Source organism: Bos indicus x Bos taurus, chromosome 5 (genome assembly GCF_003369695.1).
Source record: "Bos indicus x Bos taurus breed Angus x Brahman F1 hybrid chromosome 5, Bos_hybrid_MaternalHap_v2.0, whole genome shotgun sequence".
In the NCBI taxonomy this organism is placed as follows: Eukaryota; Metazoa; Chordata; class Mammalia; order Artiodactyla; family Bovidae; genus Bos; species Bos indicus x Bos taurus.
In genome coordinates this window covers 84936772-84958011 of record NC_040080.1, presented here as the reverse complement: position 1 = coordinate 84958011, position 21240 = coordinate 84936772, and the positions used below count along the sequence as shown (strand labels likewise).

General features: G+C 39.3%; 1 protein-coding gene across 1 annotated transcript in view; it reads left to right on the top strand.

Moving 5' to 3' along the window:
- Window positions 1–21240, top strand: part of DBX2 (developing brain homeobox 2) — a 38943-nt gene that overhangs the window by 6284 nt on the left and 11419 nt on the right. The window contains exon 2 of the mRNA XM_027542643.1: window positions 11131–11226. Within this exon, the coding sequence (XP_027398444.1) occupies window positions 11131–11226 (96 nt within the window). The remainder of the gene's footprint in view (window positions 1–11130; window positions 11227–21240) is intronic.

The following is a 21240-nucleotide window of genomic DNA, read 5'->3' as shown; positions in this document are numbered from 1 at the left end:
TCTCTTAGTAAAAAAATTGGATTTTTGCCTTAGCGTCTAATGTGCTTACCAGACCCTTGTATATTTTATTCCAAAATATTTTTATTTTACTTTCAGTAATGTTTCCACTTTTAATGAAATCTCTCCCTTTCATTCCTTTTAGCCTCTGGTCAGTACCTGATTTAGCAATGCTGAGTGATTCATCACTTTTATATAAAGTTACCATAACCGATTTTATTTTTAATAGCATTATTCATTTTGTCAGCCAGCTATTAGTTGGGAATGTTTCAGGGGCACACTCTTTATGTGAGTTATATGAACAGTAAACTTAAGGCACTAAAATTCTCTCTGAAGTCAGAGATCAAAAAGTCTCTATAAGTTTTTAAACTTTTGTTTCAGAATCAAAGCATCTGGGAAAAGGAAAGGGAAAAAAAAAGCAGGTCTTTTTTCTATATATTGCTAAAATATTTAATTGCCTTCTTGTTCTTAAATATTCCAAAGATGAACTGGGTTTTTCCCTTTTCTTTCACATGTTCAGACACCATGCATGCCATAGCCACCTTGATTTCGTTAATTCTGTGGCCATCAGAAATAGCATGTACAATATATACATGTCTAACGGTCCCCTTCTTGCTTGGAGAATCCCGTGGACAGAGGAGCCTGGCAGGCTACCGTCTATGGAGTCGCAAGAGTTGGATGTGACTAACCACACACAGCATGGCAGTCCTCTGGAGAGAGCTCAAAACTTCTTGTTCCTTAAAAATTTAAATCTCTAATTTTTAAAAATTAAATTATATGAAGGAAATAGCTATTCTTTGAGAAGATTTATGTACATTAAAAGGCAATAAAAACCATGATGGTTGGTGAATTTTTTTTTCTAAGATTTATTTATTTGTTTGGCTCCGCTGGGTCTTTGTTGCTGCACGTGGCCTTTCTGTAGTTGTGGTGAGCGGGGGCTGCTCGCTGGTTGCAGTGCGCAGGCTTCTCATTGTGGTGGCTCCTCTTGTTGGGGAGCACGTGGACTCTAGGGCTTGCGGGCTCAGTAGTTGTGGCACACAGGCTTGTTTGCTCCAGGGCATGTGGGATCTTCCAGGACCAGGGATCGCACCTGTGTTCCCTGCATTGGCAGGGGAATCTTAACCACTAGACCACTACCAGCAAAGCCCTGGTGAATTTTTAATAGACTAACCTAGGACTAGATTGAGTTTAGGTGTGTTGAGCCTGTGCTGTGCTTAGTCACTCAGTCGTGTCTGACTCTCTGCAGCCACATAGACTATAGCCCACCAGGCTCTTCTGACAATGGGGATTCTCCAGGCAAGAATACTGGAGTGGGTTACCATGCCCTCCTCCAGGGGATCTTCCCAACCCAGAGATTAAACCCAGGTCTCCCAAATTGCAGGCGGATTCTTTACCAGCTGAGCTACCAGGGAAGTCCGTATTGAACCTACTCTAGAGTTATATTAGGTCTGAAACCAAAAGACAGTCTGATCCTTCAAAGCAGGAAAAGAGTCATTTCTGTTTGCTTATTTCTTATTTTTTTTTTTTATTTCTACAGGTGCTTTTGCACTACAAATTGAACAGATGCAGCAGAGACCACATGACCTGCAAAGCCTAATGTATTTACTTTCTGGCCTTTTATAGTAAAAGTTTGCCAAAACTTTCTCCAAAGCAAAAATGCATATTGAGTCAATTTTAAAATAATATATAGTTTTCTGAGCTGGTTTTAGCAGCATTTCTTTAATTTTAAAACCTAGATTCAAGTCAAGATCTTTAAATGACTGATTATATAATCCTAAGCAATTCGTGTAACTGTGTTGAGCCTCATTTCAAAATGAGCACAGGTGATAGGCTCACCATGGGACTTTCAGCCACACATCTCAAAACCCTGTTGGTAACATACAGGGAAAGATGTAAAAGCCAGAGTTCCACCATTCCGCCACAAACAAAATGCATACTGGTAAAAGGGGTATTGCTGTGTAGGAAACCATCTCAGAACTTAGAGGAACAATCAATTATTTTTGCTCACGGTTTGTTGGGCTGTCTAGGCTCAGCTGGGTGGTTCTCACTTGGAATCTCATTGCAGTTATAAGTCAGCTGCGGTCATCTGCAGGCTCAGCTGATCTGGATGTCCAAGATGGATGTCCATGGACTCACACGGCAGTCAAGGATGCTGGCTGTTTACGGGGTGCTCAACTGTGAGCTGTTCTAGCATCCTTTGATGATTGCAGTGAACTGTGATTTCAGGGTACCCCAGCTTGATGAGAAGCCAGACTCCAGACACTTGTTGGTGTTGTGAGGATAGCGGAGAAGGTGTCAGTGGGAGTGTCCAGACAACTGGTTGTTACCTCTTGCCACAACATATGACCACAGCAGGATCCTTCCATATAGTCCCTTCTTATTCAACCACAGCTCATCCGCCATGGTTAGGTGGATGAGCTAACCAGATGAGCTAAAAACAAATGAACATGATTTGTTTTTTAAGTTGCTCTGATCATATAATCAAGTTATTTATGAGAACATTAATTATTCCTATTTGACTATCAGATCAAATAAAAATATTCAGTTTGTCCTTTAAGACCTTCATTCTATCAACTGCATTTAGCTCCTCTAACCACATTCCTTTTTTCAGTTATACATAAATATATATTTATATATATCCTCTTATATTCTTTCCCATTATAGATTGTTATAAAACATTGAGTATATTTCCCAGTGAACATCCTTGTGGGTTATCTGTTTATGTATAGCAGTATGAAAGTATGAAAGTGAAGTCGCTCAGTCGTGTCCAACTCTTTGCGACCCCATGGACTGTAGCCTACTAGGCTCCTATCTCCAAGGGATTCTCTAGGCAAGAATACTAGAGTGGGTTGCCATTTCCTTTTCCAGGGGAGCTTCCCAACCCAGGGATCGAACCCAGGTCTCCTGCATTGCAGGCAGATGCTTTAACCTCTGAGCCACCAGGGAAGCCCTGTATAGCAGTATATGTCTGTTTATCCCAAGCTCCTGATTTTTTCTTCCCTACTGCTATCCCCTCTGGTAACCATACGTTTCTTTTCTGTTTGTGAGACTATTTCTGTTTTGTAAATAACTTTGTATTATTTTTTTAGATTGTACTTTCAAGTGATATCAAATATTTGTCTTTGTCTGACTTACTTCACTTAGTATGATAATCTCTAGATCTATCCGTGCTGCTGCAGATGGTATTATTTCATTCTTTTTAATGGCTGAGCAATATTCCAGTGTGTGTGAGTGTGTGTGTGTGTGTGTGTGTGTGTGTGTAGCAGCCGACTCTAGTATTCTTGCCTGGAAAATTCCATGGACAGAGGAGCCTGGCAGGCTACAGTCCATAGGGTTGCTCAGAGTCAGACACAACTGAAGCAACTTAGCACAATACACGTGCACACACACACCCCTTATTTATCCATTCATCTGTCAGTGGACATTTAGGTTGCTTTCATGCCTTGGATTTAGTAAATAGTGCTGCAATGATTGTTGGGGTGTCCAACCACATTCTTAATGCTCACACCTTTGACCTTGGTCCAGCAGTCAGGCTGGTCTTAACCCGCCCTGTGTGTCACCATCATCCTTGCCTTCTTTCATTTTTTTCATGCCACCTTTCTTTCCTGGAATGCCTTATTTCTCTTCTTGTGCCATTCAGATACTTTCCCAGTCAAGTTTCCAGATCAAGATGCTTTTCCTGCTTAAAGCCTTCTTGACGGAGGCTTCCTGACAATACTCTTTACTTTTTACTTGCTCATATGTTTTAGTGCAGGTCTGAACCATGCTGCTTCTTTTTATTTGTTGTCTTAGAATCGATCCCAAATTATGTAATAATGGTAGGAATAAAGGCTAACATTTATTGAGTGCCTGGTGTGTGTCAGGCATTGTTTTGTGTTCTAGTCAGTGGTCTCATCCTGATTATGCATTGTAATCATGTGTGCAACTTTTGAAAAAATATTAATAGTATGTTGGTGGACCCACTCCTACCAGCCCGATTTAACCCAATTGCTGTGGGGTTCAGGCTCTGTATCTTTGAAAAGCATTCTAGATCATTCTCATGTGTATTCAGGGTTGGAAACAGTGGTTAGGGGAAGGTACTATTTTTTTTTAAGATCTTTTGGCCATGGGAAATGCCTCAGATTTTATAGAACAAAATTGAATTTGGAGTGTGGAAATATTTGTATTTCATTTATTTGATCAGAAGATTCAAATTTGTAAGTTATGGAACATTTAAAAATAGAAATTCTTCCAGGGAGGGAAGCTATCCTATTGTAATCTTTGTCATCCAGCACACATGCATTATGTGGCACTTGATAGATAGTAAATATTATTTGCATGGAATTAAAAGGACAGAATCAAACAAGTAGACACTGCACTTGACTTATTTTCTCATGAACTGTACCAGACTATTAAGACCTTTGCTTTCTGTCTCTGAAATACTCAAAGCAAAAAAAAAAAAGAAAATGTGGACTTCTGTCATTTTTTGATGAGCAGAAAGGTAAAGGATGACTTAACTTGCTTTGCCTTGTGATGGAAGGCATGTTTGCATGTGGATCGCATAAATGAATTACTTCCAGCTTGTGTGATAAAATAAATCATACCTTATTCAATAACTGATATTTCTTAGGTTTTATAACTCATGACAGATAGTTGTCATTCTTTAGAGATTTTTTTTGGGGGGGTCCTCTTAAGATAGTCTGTTCAATCATGTCATATATAAAGGTCAGAAGTTTAGATTTCTTTATTCTCAGTGCCCATATACCCAGCAATTGAAGGAGGTCATTCAAATCATCTTTTTGAAATTATTTAATTCCCTGTTATTCTTTCCCAGAGGTATGTTTTGATCCCTTGGTTGCCTTTGTAAGACATCTTGGAATCTTTTCTCTTTTTTCCTCCTCCTCCTTAAAATGTTCTGTCCAGTCGGCATAGCATCACAGTGGCTCCTGAAATGTATTTGAAGGTTTTATTAGTGGTCTTTAAGATTCTTCCTTTGAAATGTCAGCCCGCATCAGTTAGTACCACAGTTTGCTATGACAATAAAAAGAATGTGGTTTCACCCTATTTAGATACACTCTGTTCTTCTCCATTGATAAAGTGGAAAAAAAAATGAAATATTTTGCTTGCTTTCTAGACCACAGAATTTTGAAAATGATTTCTCTGTAACTAGGCTTGTAACCATCCTTGACTGTGGGGTGCTTTTGTCACAGAACCATCTAGTTAGGTTTAAAAAAAAATCAGGCCAGTTCACCATTAAGTTGGCTCTAAGTTCCCATCTTAATTAAACATTCAAAATAATTAATAGTTTGATTCTGTGTTTTCGGATAAGTCAGAACATGTGATTAAGAAGTGAAAAGTTCACAGAGTTTTCTCTGAATAAGCACGTTTAGTCATTTGGATTCAGACAGTTTTGTTCTAGAAATTTTAAATCATTTGTTTGTAACTTGAAACAGATTCCCACAGAACCCGGAAGGCAGATTTTTTGGCAGAATACAAAATGTGGAGTATCCTGAAGTGGTGTGCTCAGAGAACCTAGCATCTTGCTGCAGGACCTGACAGCATGCATCCCCCCCCCCCCACCCCCATGGGGAAAGCCATTGGCTTTTCTCTTATGGAAAGCTGGGGAGATTTGGAAATGTCTGCCTCTTACTAAGTGACTGCCAGTATGTGTGCCTGACGTCCTTCTCTCTCATGGCTGCTGCTGCTGCTAAGTCGCTTCAGTCGTGTCCGACTCTCTGTGACCCCATAGACGGCAGCCCACCAGGCTCCCCCGTCCCTGGGATTCTCCAGGCAAGAACACTGGAGTGGGTTGCCATTTCCTTCTCCAATGCATGAAAGTGAAGAGTGAAAGCAAAGTCGCTCAGTCGTGTCCGGCTCTTAGCGACCCCATGGACTACAGCCTACCAGGCTCCTCCATCCATGGGATTTTCTAGGCAAGAGTACTGGAGTGGCCTCTCATGGCTAAGAACTATTAATACATATTATGCTAAAATACCTGTGTTTCCCCTGTCTGCTGAGAACAGTCATCATCACATTCCAGACGCATGCCCATTTGAGGATGAATATTAATAAATGAAATAGCAAGTGTTAACTTCATACCCATGTATGAAGTCTAGCGCCCACGTAGAGTAGGCATTCCTGTCATATATATTGTTCGGTAAGCTTAAAACAAATTGTTCCTAACATGATAAATGATAAAGGGACTGCATCTAGATTGCACTGATGGGCTTTGAAATGCATATCATGGTCTTGAAATTGCCTTGTTTTCTGCCCCTTTCAGAGAATCTCCCAAGTAGTTCTTAAATGGTTTGCTAAAGTTTTAACTTGTTACTTTGTTTTTATCATACTTGAGTTTCCATATTTTGCTCACTGCTTGAAAAAGTATGTGATTGACAAACATTAAAATGTAATATATATCTTTAATGCATTGCATTGTTTTAAATGGCTATTTCTTCACACCATTCAACATCCTGGCCATCACATGCTCCGTTAGATTAACATTTGACTTATGTCCAAGTAGGAGCATGTAAAAACATGGAGTACTTAATTGAAATTTCACAGTGATTTCCACATAAACCAGATGTATTTATGCGTAGAAATTAGGAATCAACTAATCTTCTGTGTAAATACTGTGTGTCAATTAGGTGATTTTAGATGGTGAGAAAATACTATGCAGTGGAGCTTTAAGCCTGGTTATGTCACATGGAGTTCTTTAGCCACTATAGAGTTGCTACAGTAGACATAGCAACTGTCATTTTGATTACAAATTTATTATATTAAGATAGAATAGTATGGAGGAATATAAAAAACTGTTCAATTAAACTTTTTCTGGTTAAATTTAACCCCAAGAGTCTATATCTCAGAACCTCATTTATCACAATTGAATTTAATGAACACTTGTCTCAAATGAACCGTACTTTTTTTTTTTTTTAATTGGAGGCTAATTACAATATTGTGGTGGTTTTTGCCATACATTCACATTAATCAGCCATGGGTGTACATGTGTTCCCCATCCTGGCCCTCCCTTCCATCTCCTTCCCCATCCCACCCCTCAGGGTCATCCCAGTGCACCAACCCTGAACACCCTGTCTCATGCATCGAACATGAATTAGCGATCTATTTTACATGTGATGATATATGTGTTTCAATGCTATTCTCTCAAATCATCTCACCTCGCCTTTTCCCACAGAGTCCAAAAGTCTGTTCTTTATATCTATGTCTCTTTTGCTGTCTCGCATATAGGGTCATCATTACCGTCTTTCTAAAATTCCATATATATGCGTTAAGATACTGTATTGGTGTTTTTCTTTCTGGCTTACTTTGCTCTGTATAATAGGCTCCAGTTTCATCCACCTCATTAGAACTGATTCAAATGCATTGTTTTTAATAGCTGAGTAATATTCCATTGTGTATATGTATCAAATGAACCATACTTTTAAAAAATTCTTTGGTTTCATTTTTAGGGCTGTAGGATTAAACTGAGAAACATTTTGGCTAGAATAGTAAAATTTGTAATTTGTACCTAGCCTGCATTGTTATATTGATATCAATAGTATCACCATATCATACTTATTTTCTACACTAGATATTGAGCAAAAAAAATTTTGTGTGTGTGTTTCCAACTATTATGATAGATGCTTACATGCACATATATAAATGCAACATGGCTGAGCCTTTTTCTTTTACCTCAGTTTACAAAATGCCAAGCAGCACAGTAGCTGTAACTTAAAATACCTATAGAGTACTTAGTTTGGAGGTGAAGTAAGTAAACAGAAATACTTGAGAATAAACATGAGACAACTTTTATTATATATATTAATATCTACTTTTCAAAGTGCTTCATATATTCATCAGATCAGATCAGATCAGTGGCTCAGTCGTGTCCGACTCTTTGCGACCCCATGAATCGCAGCACTCCAGGCCTCCCTATCCATCACCAATTCCTGGAGTTCACTCAGACTCACGTCCATCGAGTTGGTGATGCCATCAAGCCATCTCATTCTCTGTCGTCCCCTTCTCCTCCTGCCCCCAATACCTCCCAGCATCAAAGTCTTTTCCAATGAGTCAACTCTTCGCATGAAGTGGCCAAAGTACTGGAGTTTCAGCTTTAGCATCATTCCTTCCAAAGAAATCCCAGGGCTGATCTCCTTCAGAATGGACTGGTTGGATCTCCTTGCAGTCCAAGGGACTCTCAAGAGTCTTCTCCAACACCACAGTTCAAAAGCATCAATTCTTCGGCACTCAGCCTTCTTCACAGTCCAACTCTCACATCCGTACATGACCACAGGAAAAATCATAGCCTTGACTAGACGAGCCTTTGTTGGCAAAGTAATGTCTCTGCTTTTGAATATGCTATCTAGGTTGATCGTAACTTTCCTTCCAAGGAGTAAGCATCTTTTAATTTCATGGCTGCAGTCACCATCTGTAGTGATTTTGGAGCCCAGAAAAATAAAGTCTGACACTGTTTCCACTGTTTCCCCATCTATTTCCCATGAAGTGGAAACATTAAAAAATGTAACTCTTAACTCTGCCTAAACAGTGCCATATTATTATAATGTTGTTGCTGTTTAGTTGCTAACTCGTGTCCAACTCTTTTGCAACTTCATGGACTCAAGCCCACCAGCCTCCTTTGTCCATGGAATTTTCCAGGCAAGAATACTAGAGTGGGGTGCTATTTCCTTTTCCAGGGAGTCTTCCCAACCCAGAAATCAAACCCACCTCTGCATTGGCAGGCAGATTATTCTTTACCACTGAACCACCTGGGAAGCCCTATTCTTATAAGATATTAGGTTCAAATAAAGTGATTTATCATTTCTATGATGGCTTTTCAATCAGCATTAGAACAACTTATGATAACAATGACAATTTTTTTAAAGTTTTATAGAACTTACTGAATACCAAAATGGATCTCTTTCATACTTTGGTTAGTTGCCATGTTTTCAAAGTAGCATTGACATTTTATTATTTGAAAGTTCAGGTATTAAAAAACTAAAACCATTGACATTGACAGCTTTTCATCATATTGTTACCCCATGGACTATAACGCCTCTGGCCTCTCTGTCCGTGGAATTCTCTAGGCAAGAATACTGGAGTAGGTAAGCCATTTTCTTCTCCAGGAGATCTTCGCAACCCAGGGATTGATCCTTGGTCTCCCATATTGCAGGCAGATTCTTTACCATCTGAGCCATCAGGGTAGCCATATTATAGAAAAGACCCTCCATTATGGTTAATTTGCAGTTTGACAGCGTTAAGCACCATAAGACCATAAAATTATTTTATATACTTATATATTTATTTTGATATGTCCTTCAAAGATCTTGGTAAAATAAATGAATGCTTATCAGTTGGTTAAAATATGAGTGCGAAATTACTCTGTTCTTGAAAAAGGCGTGTATTTGCAGCAAAATTATATTCACTGTATATGATTAAGAAGTGAAAAAAGTTTCCATTGAAAATAAAGGGAGAATAGTGAAAATATTTATTTTCAAGTCATCCTCTAGATTTAAAAGTTATCTGTTATAGAAGATACTATGTTTCAGAGTGTCAGGGGAACAGGGAAAAGATTAATTCCTGATTTCCTATTTCTTAGTTTTAAGATTATTCGTTCATTTATCAAAAATCTATTGACTATTTAGAATGTGTCAGACACTCTGATGGTTATGTGATGGTAAAAGCAAGCTGCCCACCTAAGGAAATCTCACCTGTGTTTGTATTATATTAAAGCCTACTGTGCAAAAGGACATCTTGTATTAAAGGTACTACACTTAACCAAAGCCTGGCATAGAGTGCGTGAAAGTCAAGTTGCTCAGTCGTGTCCGACTCTTTGCCACCCCATGGACTGTAGCCTACCAGTCTCCTCAGTCCATGGAATTTTCCAGGCGAGTACTGGAGTGGGTGCCATTTTCTTCTTCATGGGATCTTCCGAACCCTGGGATCGAACCTGGGTCTCCTGAATTGCAGGCAGACGCTTTACCATCTGAGCCATCAGTGTATATAGTAAATGTTCAGTATAGGAGAGCTACTAATATTCTGTGACATCCATTATAGCCATTTTTCATGTGCTGAGGAACAGAGTTTAAAATTTCTTTTACAAGATATATCAAGTAATGATAACTATTCTGTATATATGTATTAAAAATGTTCTGAATAGCAGAGTTTAATAAAGTGAGCAGAGCAGAATTACATGGCAACTCCCTGTGCTATAAACACACGTGCTTTCAGGTTAACTAGATGTCACTTGAGATTAAATGTTGTTATTATTCTCAAATACTTTTAAGCATGTAAAATGATCAGAAAAACCACTGTTATCATTGAATTACTCAGTAAATTAACTGTTTTCACCTTTGGAATCCAGCTGTCTATATATTTCAAAGCACCTTCTGAAAATAAAAAGTGGAGTAATATAATCTCTTTAAAAACTAAACTGAAGCGTGTAACATACAAACTGTCTCTTGGTAAGTATTTTATCTAGAACTGTGTTGCTCAATGTGTTAGCCCCTAGACATACGAATCTACTTAAACTTTAAAAAACTGAAATGAAGAATTCAGTTATGCAGACATACTGGCCACATTTCAAGTGCTCAGTGGCATATATGACAAGTAGATACATATTGGACACAGAGAGACAGAGGATGTGTCCATCATCACAGAGAATTCTCCTGGGCAGTGTTGCTCTGGGCAAGTTTAAATAAAGCACTATTTGATATTTACTATTTATAACCACACAGAAAATGAACAATGAAGTTTGGTTTTGATAATTCGAGTGTTTATACCATAACTTCCAAACCAGGATTAAGTTATTCAGCAAGCTCTGACAGATGAAGACTACTTTATTTACTTTTAAATTTTATGTATTTATTTATTTTGAAGGATCATTGCTTTTCAGTTTTGTATTGCTTTCTACCAAACATCAGCATGAATCAGCCATGGTTTACCCATATCCCCTCCCACTTGAATGTACTTCCCACCTCCCTTCCCATCCCACCCCTCTAGCTTGTTAAGACTACTTTAAAATGACTTAAATTCCAGTAAAAATTGTAGCTAACTAAATGCTCCGAAGATGTAGGGCTTTACCCCGTGACTTTGGGAAAACTGGGATTTTGAATATTGTGTAAAAGAAATGGCTAATCAATGCAATCAATGCTTTCTCTGCAGCGCCTTCCAAGCCTTTTTTTCTGAGCGCCCCGCCATTCTACTCGGCGTGCTGCGGTGGGTCCTGTCGGCGCCCCGCATCCCCCACTGCTTTTGCAAGTAAGTTTTTATGCTTCATCAGCAATGCCTCAGTTACTCTGTAAACCAAAGCAGCAGGATTTAATGTGCTCTGGAAAACTAATTGGTAATGCAATGACAAGGAGCTAATTCCTCGCTAAAAATCACAGCGTTTCTATTCAGGAGGTTTCCAGAGATTTATCAGACCTCAGCACACTGTGCGATTGTGAGCAGTTTCTAACAGCATTGAAACCCAGGGCTGACACATCAAGGAAAGCAACTTGTTTTCCATTTGATATAAAAGATCTCAGAGGGACCCGTTTGGCTCTTGCTGAAACATGTAACGATGCTCATTTAAAGAAGAAGAAAGAAAGGAAGGAAAACTAAGAGATTGTGTAAAAATTTCCATTCGGTTTAAAATGTGACACAGAAAGTCACTAGGTGTCCATGGAAAATAATCTAAAATTGCCAAGATTGTAAAAGGAGATAAATACCATCTCTTATGATCTTGAAGAAAACCAGCCAGGGTTGTAGGAAGTGTTTTCAAGAGAACTTTTCTTCAAACATTACATCATTTTAATAGTGTCTGAGATAGAGGGAGAATGACAACCTTTGAAATTGAAGAGCACACACACATTCACATGCACAAAGAAAAAAAATGTCTAAGTGAAAATAAAAAGAAATAATATTCACAATAATCTTGAGATTTTTGGTCAACTAAGAATCTGTAGGCAGGAGGACTCAAGTTTGTGATAAAGAAGTCCAGCAGAGGGGTACGTGGACTTCTGCTGCGGAAGAGAAAACGTTGATTCAGGTTAACAGCTCTGTCAGGTGAAGAGTGAGCTAGGAGTACAGTCAGGCTGAAGTCCAGAGCTGCATCATGGTTGAATTCAGATCTCTGTTGCCTCTCTGCATGTGTTTTATGAATGTTTTAGGAGAGCAGTTGCCCAACAGAATGATTCCTGACAAGTGAGGCAGCAAATGCTGGCCGTTTAATGAGCTGCAGGCTTCTGAGCATCTCTTTAGGGGGCTGATACTTTCCCACAGGGCACTTTACATGGCCGAGCCCCGGCCACAATGGGTGGCAGACCCGTGACCAATCGCCACTTTCACTTGACTCATCCACACGCGACCTCACCACGATTTTTCACTGTGCAGATGAACTTTCGGAACCATTTCACAGGGAAAAGGCTCGGGCAAGGGTCAGTTGCCCTTTTGTATGGTCATAAAGTGAGGCTCTGTGTGTCAGCCTTTTCTCCTGTCTCACATTCCAAGTGAATTTCTGGACACCATTTAAAGCACTTGGCTGAAAAATAAAGCAGTGAATGAAACTGACTTTTATAGACTCGTTCCAGCTCATCTTCCCATATAACCCTGTCCACCTGAAAGGGGATTTAGTGGATGAGCTGAGTGTATACAGGGCTTGCTGAATACATAGGGCCCATTATCCACTGTGGGGATCGTTTATTAACCAGGACTGATACACTTCTATTTTGGAAGTGACCTATTAATTGTCCATTTAACTAGAATGTATTGATTCAAATAGAAAAATAGAAACCATGACTAAACCTTTTACTCGCTCCTTCAAGGTGGTCTCCTATGAGGGTAATTGAAAAATGTTGTACAGATTAAGGAAACATTTATCACCATATATTAGAGTATCGGAAAAGAACGGCTGGAGCAGAGACTTACACCCCAAACATCTGATAGCGCAGCGTGGTGGCATCTCTGTGGAATTAATCTTCAGTGTGATATCCCAGGGGTGGAGATTGAAAGAGTTCCCACACCTAGTTTCAGTGATTTCAGCTTGGTATAACACTGGTCTTCTACTTTAGAAAGTCTCTGGCAGTGCAGTTTAGGTAGGAGGCAATGGATCAAAACACTCCATGTGACAGGTGGACATTCATGTGTGTGTGAGTGTATTCATTTTATAGTAGTGTTTTGATGGATTCATTTTGATATTTGGCAAAACTAATACAATTATGTAAAGTTTAAAAAAAAAAAAAACTCAATGATGTGTGAAAAAAAAAAAAAAAAGAGTTTCTAGGCTGTAAAAGTATTCTGGTGCCCAGGCCAGTTTAATAAATAAAGCCCATAAAAGTGAGTCGAAAGTTATTTCCTAGACAAGTTCATCTTCTCGATTGTTTGAAAAAAAAAATCACTCTAAGCAAGTCTCTTTATTCTCCATCTGGTTCTCGGCCCTTCCCACTTTGTGCCTTTAGTATGGCTGTTGTAAATTGTGGTGTTTATTCCTGGAAGCTTATAAAGCCCTGTGTTTATCTCATTTATTTAATAAAACATACAAGTGGAAAATCAGCGCTGCTCAGACTGACATTTGTCTCCATTTCTAGGTTGCCATTTTAAAACAGCTTAGAGATGCCACCAGTGTTCTTAATAAAAAGGATGGCACCTCATTAGTGATAAATCTGAAGTGAATTTCTTATATTCTTATGTATACTGTTCATTGTATTAGGAGCAAATAATAATGAAATGGTAGATTTCAGCTGTCAGTAAGAATTTTACATAAATTCTCATGATACCAAGGAACAGTTGATAAAGCTTACAACTGCCCGGTAAGGTTTTTATTTAAGGCATTTTTTGGCTTTTCTTTGGAGAAGGCAATGGCACCTCAATCCAGTACTCTTGCCTGGAAAATCCCATGGATGGAGGAGCCTGGTAGGCTGCAGTCCATGGGGTCGCTAAGAGTTGGACACGACTGAGCGACTTCACTTTCACTTTGGCTTTTCTTCTTCTTGTTTTTAATAATAAGAATGATTTTATGCCCAGGAATTTAATTTTTTTTCCATTTGCACAAAAGAAGGAAAATGAACTGTCCAAGTAATTTTGTATTTAGTTTCAGCCTGGATAGCCAAAATTATGGTTTATACTCAAAATTTTAATAAGTAGTAAAATCAGTGGCCCTCATCATTGTTCCACAATATTGATTTCACTATTTCTAAAAGTTTAGGATTAGATCAACACATCCATAGCAAGAGAAATATCTTTTTGATTCTTTACATGATTCACTTGTTTAAAATTGATTTAGTTTTTCTTGTTAACCTGTTAGATTTATGATTGACTTGTTGCAATGTGGAAACAATCATTCATCCAGTGCCCTTCTCACATATAATAAATAGTTTAATTAGCTATTTAAGCGCAATCCTTACAGTGGGGAAAAATTAAAAGGCAGTGGTAAATTCTCCTCTTCCCCAAATCAGTGTAAGGAAAATCTTTGATAGTGTATTCATAAGGTTCCTTTCAAAATAGCATACAGCTCAGCTAAAATGAAATGGAAAGTTGTGGAAATTATGCAGAGAATGACTTTAAGAAAAAGACTACATGAAAATGTGTAGGTGTCTTAATTATGTAGAATATCTCATTGAATTAAATCATTATTTCTTTGTCTTTGAATACCCAACTTGAATTTAACCTTTCAAGAATTTTATGCATTAAAAAACAAAGTTTAAATTTGGAGCAGCATTATGAAGATATGAGTGAGGAAATACTATTCTGGAATAAATTGTTTTAGCTTTCTTGGTTGATGAACTTAGATTCTGCATTTAGAAATAATTTTACTATCTTCCCTTCCTTGTTAAAACTTAAAAGAATATAATATACTCTTGAAATTTGAATTTAGAATTGTGTTGAAGGCAGCAGGAAAGGGACCTTGTTATTATTGTAGGTTGGTCCTAAGAGTGTCACTTTCCAAGGTGGCGATGCTCTGTTGGGCACACACCTTGATAAACACACCTGTCCTGGCTGTGTTCTGCTCTCAGCTGGAGTGGTCAGTAGGTGTGGGGAACTGAACAAGACCTATGCATGCATGCTAAGTTGCTTTAGTCGTGTCTGACTCTTTATGACCCTACATACTATAGCCTGCCAGGCTCCTTTGTCCAGGGATTCTCTAGGCAAGAGTATTGGAGTAGGTTGCCATGCCCTCCTCCAGAGGATCTTCTTGACCTAGGGATCAAACTTGCATCTCTATGTCTCCTGCATTGGCAGGCAAGTTCTTTACCACTAGCGCCACTTGGGAAGCCCCATCAAAACCTATGGAAATCCATAAAAGGCTGCCTGAGAGCTTCTTTTATGAGGATTTAACTTTAGAACTCTAAGATTTTCAGAAGGATGCAGCATATTGTGATAATAGATAACTAGTCTAGTTATTGTGCTGAACATGTAAATGAGTTTGTGTGATGAGTTGAACGTAGGTTTTGACTTCTCAATAGTGAAGGGAGGGTACTCTATAGATACATGACAGTCAACCAGGAAGAAGGTTTAAAGGCATCAGAGACTCAAAGACAATAGCTTTTCCAAGTTGATGGCTCTATTCAACAATTCCACAGAGGCAGTGAAAAGTATTCAAGTAACATTTCTAGAATGGAGTTTTCTTTCTCCCCAAATGTTTATAAGTAGTAGTAGCCTACCCTGGGCTAGACAGAGACCGCCACCAGTTTATCTACTGCATTTTTCTCTATTGTTCATCACCCTGTATCATTCACAAACAGCACACCTCCATTTGAAGTGCCTTTTGTAAGGCTCACGTCACATAGGGATTCCCTGGGGGTGGAGGTGGTACAGGGGGCCCGTCGCAAGATGCTGGGGATTATACCTGTGAAAACTTTGTTATCCTAGGTCATTCTGACATTTTAATGACTCTCCCCACCTTCTGACCTCTTTCCACGACCATCTGTAACTTTGACCATCTTCGGTATAGTTTTAAAGGGTGTTGGTTGTGCTCACTCAGCTTGCATGTGATGTCTCAATTGCAGAAGTTGTCTTTTCAGAGCCTCAGTTTTTTTTTCCTATGGAAATGAGGATGCTAATATCTTCTTCTTGGGATTGTGGTAAAGATTTCATGACATACTGCTTATTGTTGGCACATATAGCATCACATACTGAGCCCCAAATATATATGGAAATCACACTATAAAATAATATACTGACATCTGCAAATTGGCAGAGTCTCTAGTACCTTGAGTTGATGGCCCTGGCTTCTAAAGCCTCTTATCTAGGCATGCTCTAATCTTTGTATCTGTTCATTGTTATTTTATAGTATTTATTTATTATTGTCACCTATAAGTTTCCATAAAAATCAGATTTGTGTCATGAATTTAGGAATAATCAGAGGTATTCGTTGCTTGTAACTTTTTAATAGCTCTTGAGAGACTTTTAAATCACCATCCAGTTCTTGAAGTCCCTATGTCTGTTTTGCAGGTGTAAATTTGAGCTCATATTCCTAGATTTAGAAGGTAGGAAAATGGGGTAAGTTCATCATTGGTTTATGGTTAGATCCAGAGAAAGCCCACAAAAGACTCCCAGGGGAGATGTGGAAAGAGGCAGCCATTGTGGAAGCAGCATCTTGTCTCATGCTTCTTGTAGGAAACTGAGCCACGTCTATTTATGCAAACAGTCATGATTCATGTATTGAGAGCAGAACTTTGGAAAACCAAGCAACTAGCAGACAAAAGAAGAATGGAATATTCTTTATATTTGCTGTGGCTTTTGTCCAGTGGTTGTATTTTTGCTATAGAGCACCGAATCCTGAGGACCAGACCAAGGAGTTAACCCTCTGATCCTCACAACTACTCTGAAGGTCTCTCTTTTAGAGATGAGGTCTGGTCTGTGTGTATTCTCACCCTTCACACTGGTGAGACTATTGTATTTGTAGATCTCTTTGATGGGGCTCTTCTTTCTATTCTTAACATAGATCAATAGAAAACATAATAGGAAAATCTGTGGGTTCCTATTAAAAAGTCTTAGGGGAATTTAAAAGTGTTACCCACATTGTTTTATGTAAACATTTAGATTTTAGTGAAGAAAGTACTAAATGAGTAGAATTATGACCCCTATCTACAAAACCTTGATTTATAACAAATGTAGGAAAAAAAATTTAAACTAGCTTATATTGGGCCATAAATTTGTTTGTATTTTTATATAGATTTAAGAAGTTGTATTATAAAATATGCGGCTTCCCAAGTGGCTCAGTGATAAAGAATCTGCCTGCCAATGCAGGAGATACAGGAGACCTGGGTTCAACCCCTGAGTTGGGAAGATCCCCTGAAGTAGGAAGTGGCAACCCACTCCAGTGTTCTTGCCTAGAAAACCCCATGGACAGAGGAGCCTGGCAGGCTACAGTCCATGGGTTACAGTAGTTGGATATGACTGAGAGACTGAGAATACACACACACATATATGTGCGTACATATATGTGTATGTATGTGTGTATGTGTACATCCTGGCTTCCCTCATAGCTCAGTTGGTAAAGAATCTGTCTGCAATGAAGGAGACTGTGGTTTGATTCCTGGGTCAGGAAGATCTGCTGGAGAAGGGATAGCTACCCATTCCAGTATTCTTGGGCTTCCCTGGTGGTCAGCTGGTAAAGAATCCACGTGCAATGTCGGAGACCTGGGTTTGATCCCTGGGTTGGGAAGATCCCCTAGAGAAGGGAACAGCTACCCACTCCAATAACCTGGCCTGGAAAATTTCATGGACCGTATAGTCCATGGGGTTGCAAAGAGTCGGACACGACTGAGTGACTTTCACTTCACTTATGTGTACATACATATGTGTGTATAACTGAATCATTGTGATGTACACTTGAAACTAACACAACACTGTAAATCAACTATACGTCAGTTAAAAATAAATAAGAAGTTGTATTAACTCAGAAAGTATTGACCTTCTGAAATGCAAGGTCCTCAGAAGACTTTCCACTGTGGCAAGGTATATCCTAAATTTGTTTGAATCACTCCTGGTCCTACTCTACCTCCCAGCTAATGTCCTGTGTTCCTCCTGCTCATCCCCTGCATCCTCTAGAAGCACCAAGCTCTGAGCTTCCTGGATTCACCGTGTCTCGCCCTTGTCCTCACCACACTCAAGCTTCTGCAGATGTCAGTTGCTCTCTCTGCCCCATTGTTGAGGTTTCCCACAAGAGGAATTGCTAGTCCTTTGGTAGCACATCTCTCTCAAGACTTACTCTGTTGGCCTCCAAAACTAAAGGGCTTCTCACCTGGTGCTTAAAAGTTCTCTGTGCGGTGGTCTGTGGGTGTTTCTCTCTTTGTACTATGTCTGATCCTAGCCTTCTCACACTTCTCCTTATCAAATATGAACATCTGAAGGATGGAGTGGGTTCATCAGTTGGGTTTTCAGTTTTCACTCAGTGATGATTCAATTACTTGGCTAGATTCTCCCCCAAAGGTTGCTACAATGTTTGCTTGTTTTCCTAATAAAACTGAATCAGAGGTAAAATGTAGAGTGGAGATGCATTATTTGTCTATAACGGTATGATGATAGCCTCTCTTAGTTTTTATTTTTGCTTTATCAGTCTTTTTTCCTCTGCATTTTTACTTAGCTTGAGCATGATATGTATCTTATATACCATATAGTGTATTTTTCTTGCTGCTGCCTGATCTTCCTAGTCATCTTTAACGGTTCTTTAAATTTTCACTTAGTAGGTATAACATGATGTGCTTATGCATTTCATTACCTTTGGGTATTTAAGTTTTTTCCCCTAATTTTAATATGTATGGCTATAATAATGGTAGATTGGATACATTTATAAATTAAGAATTACAGATCAAAATATGAAGTGAGAAGGGCACGCTGGAATTTGAGGACACTGTTGCCAGGCTATATCGGAGATGCCACGTGGTCCTGACCAAGGACAGGGAGCAGAAGCCCATAGTCACAAGCAGAAGCTCTGGCTGTGTTCATAAATGTTTCTTTCTTCACAATCTTGACCCACCAAGAAACAGTGGGGGACAGAGGAGAGAGCCAAGAATTTGGATTCAAAAGGTCTTGCTACCATTTAATTCTACCTTTTGTGCCACATTGAACCTTCACTGCTTTGAACACTTTTTCATCTGATCAGATGTCTTTAGTATATGATGATCTTTATTGTGGGCTCAGCACTGGAAGTTGTCTTGTGCTATTTCATCAAATCCTTAGAACAACTCTGTAAAGTAAGCTGAACGAGTGAGTAACTCTCTCCAAATCACACAGGTATGTGCCGAGGTCTAAACCTAGTTTTCCCATCCTCCAGAGTCCTCTGTCCTGAGGCTTCCTAGAGAGACACCATCTCAACAGATGAATCTGTGCTCTGAAATAAAATGCAGAGGGCTAATTTCTGTGGTATCTATACCAAGGATAGTTCAGAGAAGAAAAGCATTTAGAAATACATGAACATATTGAGATGTCCATACTATTTTTATCGATATTATTGACCAATATTGCGTGTGTGTGTGTGTGTGTGTGTGTGTGTGTGTGTGTACACCCCGTCATATCTGACTCTCTGTGGCCCTATGAACTGTATAGCCCGCCAAGCTCATCTCCATGTCCATGAGATTCTTCAGGCAAGAATACTGGAGTGGGTTGCCATACCTTCTTCCAGGGGGTCTTCCTCACTCAGGGATTGAACTGGTGTCTCCTGCATTGGCAGGTGGATTCTTTTACCACTGAGCCTTGACCAGTATTGCATAAACCTATTTAAGCCTCTGAGAAAGAAATAGTGAATCCAGTTGCCAAAGCCTGACTTTAAGATATGACCTTGGTGTGAGGCAGGCAAAAGTAACTGGTGCTATAGATGGAGAATTAACCAAGATCCCACACTTTGATGAATCGAAAAGGCATCAGTAAAACTAGAACTTTGTAAAGAATTGGGCTTCATTACATCCCAAGGATTATGGCATTTCTATGGAGATTTTAATTAGTGTTGTAGAGCTCAAAGAAAGAGCGAGAGGCCAGTGTTTCTTCTGGGAATGTCAGGATGAATGAGAATGAGACGTAACCCAGAGCTGAGAGACTAGCTGGAAGTTGTTTACGAATCTTTTAGACAAATAGGAAAGAAAGCAATTATATTACAAAGGTAGAATTGACAAGATTTATCCATTTATTGACATTTTTCTTCTAAAATACAAGTCAGTATTGTGTCAGTACTGTGTAGGTTTAAGAGCATTTGTTTTGGAATAAGTCTCTGGACAAAGTTCCTTAAGCTACCTAAGCTTCCTTTTATGCATCTTTAAAATGCAGAGAATAATAGCATTCGTGGCATAGTTAGGTTTGGAGAATTAAATGGAATAGTGCATATCAGCTGCTTAATACAGGGCAAGTATGAGGACAGAGGAAGTGCTCAGTGTATGTTTATTATTATCATGTCACATCCTGCTTAAACACATTCTGTTGATGTTCACCACCTATTGGATAATGTTCCAGACCCTTGTAGACCTCTTCAGTCTGATTCCACTCCATTCCATAACCTCTACACCACAGGTCCAGATGTCTTCAAGAGCCTGACAGGTATAAAGCAAGTTAATGAGGCTATGGCAAACTGGGGGATCACGTGCTTCCTGTAAGGGGCATCTGCCACTCACCCTGGTAACTCTTTGCTCTGTGGGAAGGTAAGCTCAGTGAGGTTACCTTTGAAAATATGTTGAAAACCTGAGCTTCAAATAAAACCTCCCAATTATTAATTATGAACAGCTAAATCAGAATTTTTTTACCAACAGTCTAAGACCAAACAAAGCACACCTCCAGGCTGGATATGGTTTCTAGCTTGTACCCTCTGCTTTAGGCCGTTCCTTGGCCTTGCTGACTGTTTACTTTTCCTTGTTGTTGATCAGTTGCTAAGCCACATCCGACTCTTTGTGACCCCGTGGACTGCAGCATGCCAGGCTTCCCTGTTCTTCACTGTCTCCCAGAGTTTGCTCAAACTCATGTCCATTGAGTCAGTGATGCCATCCAACCATATCATTCTCTGTTGTCCCCTTCTCCTCCTGCCCTCAATCTTTCCCAGCATCAGAGTCTTTTCCAATGAGTCAGCTCTTTGCATCAGGTGGCCGAAGTATTGAAGCTTCAGCATCAGTCCTTCCAATGACTATTCAGGGTTGATTTCCTTCAGGAGTGACTGGTTTGGTCTCCTTGCAGTCCAAGGGACTACTTTTCTTTGGCAACACTTTATTCCCTTGTGCCTTAGTATTTTGAAGTATGCCTGGGTTGGCCTTAGTTCCTTTTCTCTGGAACTGAATTGTTCTTTTAGACCTGATTCAGCCTGTTTTCTCT